A 4,695-nucleotide genomic window follows, 5' to 3' on the forward strand; every position below is an offset into this window, starting at 1 on the left:
CACAGAATGGTTTGGGTTGGAAGGGACCAAACGGCGCACACACCGTACCACCAGCTCCCCACTCTCTGCCTGCCCACGCCAATGACCCTGCACCCACTGCCTGGTCAGACCCACACTGGCCCTTTGCAGCAAGCAACATATTTTTTTCCCCTTGCCCTCAAGCCTGAGTTATCAAAGGGACCTTTCTCCAGAGATAAGGAGAGGTGGAAGTTCACAGCAAAGCACAGCCCAAAGCCCCCGGCACGAGCAGAGACATGACAGCACTCTTAGCAACTACAGGCCCTCCTCCCTGCTCCAATTAATGGCTGTTTCCATGTCATCCAATGAGGGCTGGCGAGCTGACTCTGAGTTTACATGGAGAATATTCCAGGCACGCTCTGGAATACAGCTGGAAAGGGATGGGAATACAGGGCTATTCTTCTGCCTGCAGCTGGCCGGCTTTGCCGCAAGCACTGCGTGGTGGGAGAGCAGGTCCTGCCAGCCACCGTGTCTTCCTGCCACCATGAGGGGCCAAAGCTGCTGTGGCATCCTCTCCCTGAACACCCAATAGCCCTGGCTCAGGGGACCCGTGGGCGACCACCCAAAAAGCCTTTGTGCTGCAGCAGGAGCTGAGGACCATTCCAGGAAACCCACCTCCACCTCGATGTAGTCGTGGAGCTTCTTGCAGGTGGCTGCGAAGGTCTCTGATGTCCCAAATTCAAAGTACCACAGCTTGTTCTTCATCCTGGGGCAGAGAGTGGTGTCAGTGTCCCACTCGGCAGTGGTGCCTCACCCCAGCTGTCCCTGGGATGGGCTGCCAGCACCTTTCTGGAGCCATTGTGATGGGGACACGAGCCATCAATGGGGACATGAGCCATCATGGGGAGGGACCAGGCTTCAAGGGGCAGCAGTCAGCAAGGGGAGCTGAATTTCAGAGCAGAGCCAGACGCTTTGGACAATGCGGGGTTTTTCTAGCAGGAAGTGCTGAACACAGGGACAAGGGTCACAAGCCAAGGCTCCTGTTGCCATCACGCCATTTCCAAGCACAGTGGGAGCGAGCTGTGACCTGCTGCCTGCCGTGCCCTTGCTGCCCTGCCCGCTCCTGCCTGTCCTGGAATCCATCGCTAATTATAAAGCACAAACGTAATAGGGTGTGTGGCCAAGTTTGAGCAGCCCGCCACGCTGCACAGGGACCAAAGTAGCACCCTGGACCCACATTGTGCCCAGCCCTGAACATGCCTGGCACATCCCCTGCCCGTCCCATAAGGTTGGCCACACACCGTGCTGCAATGTCCCATGGGAGAAGGACGAGAGGAGCCCAGTGGAAGGGGAGGAAGCATCAACATGTCTCCTTGGTGAAGACAACAGCAGGGTGTCCCCCCATACACAGCTTTTGGGGGTCACCACAGGCAGCCCTTACCTGCTGTTGAATTTCTCAGGGTGCTTTTCTCGCATGATGTGGAAGCGGTGGGCAATGGAGGCGTCCTGTGGGAGAGGGTGCACAGATGTCAGCAGCAGAGCAGGGAAATGGAAACCCCACTTTGCACCCCATGGGCACACACTGGGATACAGGGTGTCAGCTCTTTGCCCTTGCTGCTGGACCCTGAGCACAGGGGCACAGCATGGGGACCATGCCGATGTCATGGAGGCACCCTCAGCCAGGGCTCACAAAGTGTTGAATGGGCTTGTTAAGCAAAATATTAGTGCTCTTGGCCTCCTCTTGTCACAGGGGCTCTTCATGGAGGTGATGCTGAGGGAGCAGCTGAGGGTAACTGGAGTTGTTCAGCCTGGAGAAAAGGAGGCTGAGGAGAGACATTCTGGCTCTCTCCAACTCTCTGAAAGGAGGGTGCAGAGAGGTGGGGGTGGGTCTGTTCAACCAAGGACCAAGTGACAGGACAAGAGGAAATGGCCTCAAGTTGCACCAGGGGAGGTTTAGATTGGATCTGAGGAAAAACTTCTTCACCGAAAGCGTAGTCAAGCATTGGAACAGGCTGCCCAGGGAGGTGGTGGAGTCACCTTCCCTGGTGGAATTTAAAAGACAGGTAGACGAGGTGCTCAGGGACATAGTTTAGAGGTGGAGTTGGCAGTGTTGGTTTATGGTTGGACTCAATGTTCTTAAAGGTCTTTTCCAACCACTACAATTCTCTGAGGGAGAAAGGGCTACCAGCAGGGCAGAGGGGCTCCAGGTACACCCCAGGACCCTGCACCCTGACAGCTCCCCTGGCAGGGTGGCAGCTCTCCTGAAACTCATTGCAACCTCTTCTATGCAGGGTGGGGGGTGTTGAAGCCAGACTCAGAAGCTGTCACCAAATGCCACCTGCAGTGACACTGCCTGGCATTAGCAGGAGCTGATGTGAAAGGAGCATCCCACAGCACTGCTGGGTGGGTGACCAATGTGGTGGCACTGCTCAAGCACCCGTGGCCCAGGACAAAACACCTGCAACCCACCAGGAAGAGAAGTGCTTTCCACTTTGCCTTTCACCCAAAGCCCCACTGCTCCCAGGATTGATTTCAGTGCTGGGGAAAGCCCCCATGGGACGGAGCTGCCATCCTCCCCAGCTCCCAAACTTCCTGTGGTTAGGAAAACACACGGAATGCGGGTCCAGGCACCAAAGCAGGGCTTTGCTGATGGGTCCAAAAGCTTCATGTAGCATGTCCAGCAGATCTCAACCCATCCCTGGGACCCCAAGCTTCCCTGAGCCCTATTTAAACTCCTCGCGTGCTTGGGCTTCCAACATTCCTGGCTGGGAAGAGAGAGATTCCATGCCTGTTTATGCATTTAAGCCAATAAAATCAGAAAAACAGTACCAGGAGATGGAGGGATTTGGGAATGTGAGCAAGGAAGAGCAGGGAGGGAGAATCCCCAGCTTAGGAGACAAGCCCAAATGTCGAGTTTCACCAAACCCTTAGGAAGGCTTTTATGGTCTCTGAAGAATGTCACCAGGAACCAGCCACTGCTCCTCGGAATTAACTTGGGGCTGGCTCAGAAGGTGTCTAAGGATGAGCCCAGGAGGAGACAGGGAGGGAAGAACTCCCTTGAGGTGCACTCCCTTGAGTGCACCCACTGGGCTGGATCGCTCCAGCAACTTCACGGCAACCGAAGCAATTCTCCATTTCCCACCTGCTGAGTGGGAAAAGCCACCGGGAATCACAGAATGTTGTGAGCTGGAAGGGACCCACCAGGATCATGGAGTCCAACTCCTGTCCCTGCACAGGACAATCCCAAGATTCACACCATGTGTCTGAGGGCCTTGGCCAAATGCTTCTGGAATCTTGTCAGGCTTGGTGCCATGACCACCTCCCTGGGGAGCCTGTTCCAGTGCTCCACCACCCTCTGCCTCAAGAACCTTCTCCTCATGGCCAACCTCACCCTCCCCTGGCACATCTTCCTGCCATTTCCTCTGCTCCTGGCGTTGGTGGCCAGAGAGAATCCCCTGATCTGGGTGGATTTGAAGCTCGATGTGGTTGTTTCACTCCTTTATACTGAACATGATGTGATGTGATATGATATGGAATATCTCATTGGCAGAGCCAAATGCTGATTTCAGGTTTTGCTAATTGCTACACTTCCTCCCGCCCAGTCCTTTGCACCTGCAGATGAGTAAAAGACAATGTCCTTGGGCTCCAGCAGCAAATAAAACATTAGTACCTCATCAACGTTCTTCTCATAACAAATCCCACAATGAAACCAAACCACAGCTATTCCGGCTACTAAGAAGAAAATTAACTCTGTCCTAGCAAAACCAGGACACTGCGGCTGTGCTGGGGACCCAGGTGACATCTCCCTGCTCTGCTGGCCTCTGGAGCTCTTCCCTTGGCTTCACCGTGGCTGTGTGGCTCCAGTGGGCACGGCATGGCATGGCGCTGGTCTGGGCACTGATTACTAGCCCTGTGCTGTGCTGCTCTCTCCAAAAAACACATGTATGTGTGCCGTGCCCTGGGCTGCCCTCAAACACATCCCTGCCCCATTGGTACTCACCACCCCAATGGAGAAGTAGTTGTTGATGATGGTGGAGGGCACAGGGTCTCCATTGGCCTCTCTGTCACTGGGAATGATGTCTATCTGCCAGCGGTCCAGCATCACCTCTGTGCTGTGCTCGATGTCCTTCAGGACCTTCATCAGGTTGCCTCCTTCGTAGCCTGTAAGGGAAAGGAGGTGGGCATCAGAGGAGGGTGGCAGAGGATGAAGGAGAGCACAGCCATGTCACACTGGGTGCTGAGCACCTTGGGAGCTTGGGGCTGCTGCTGCAGCACCAGTGAGATGCCCAGCTCATCCTTGCAGCAGTGGCAGAGATTTCAGCTAATGGCATGGCTGTCCCCAATATAAAAGGTTGTTGGGCAGGACCCAGCTGATGGGGACTTAGAAAGGAGTGGCTGCCTCTTTTGTAAGGGGTTAGAGACACTATCAGGAGGCACCAGGGCTGAGATGCAGCCCCATGAGCCTAGGAGTTCTCCCTCCCCCAGGAGAGCACCCACCCAGCCCACTGGATGGCCACTGCTGGCCAGTCACCCTGGGGTAATGCTCGCCCAGTCTCACCTCCTCCCCAGCGCAGGCACCGGGCCAGGTCGTTGCCCGTTCCCAGAGGCAGGATGGCCACTGGTGGGTGCTTCACCAAGTTTGCCTTGTCTGAAATTCAAGGGGAAAAAGAGGTTTGGGGCTGAAAGTGCTCATTAAAACAACCCTACACAACACTCCAGGCTTGGGGAGGAGTGGCT

The 4,695-nt window shown here is 55.4% G+C and overlaps 1 protein-coding gene across 1 annotated transcript; it reads right to left on the bottom strand.

Annotated features, from left to right (window-relative positions):
* Positions 1-633: 633 nt before the first annotated feature.
* LOC114819060 (diacylglycerol kinase beta-like) lies at positions 634-4,606 on the bottom strand (the record flags this gene model as incomplete). The annotated part of the gene is made up of 4 exons (XM_029087415.1): positions 634-724; positions 1,400-1,464; positions 3,959-4,119; positions 4,517-4,606. Coding segments are annotated over 4 exons (407 nt in total), but the record flags the coding sequence as incomplete, so codon positions are not given.
* Positions 4,607-4,695: the final 89 nt, after the last annotated feature.

This window comes from Antrostomus carolinensis, unplaced genomic scaffold (assembly GCF_000700745.2).
Source record: "Antrostomus carolinensis isolate BGI_N321 unplaced genomic scaffold, ASM70074v2 scaffold9571, whole genome shotgun sequence".
NCBI classification, from domain to species: domain Eukaryota; kingdom Metazoa; phylum Chordata; class Aves; order Caprimulgiformes; family Caprimulgidae; genus Antrostomus; species Antrostomus carolinensis.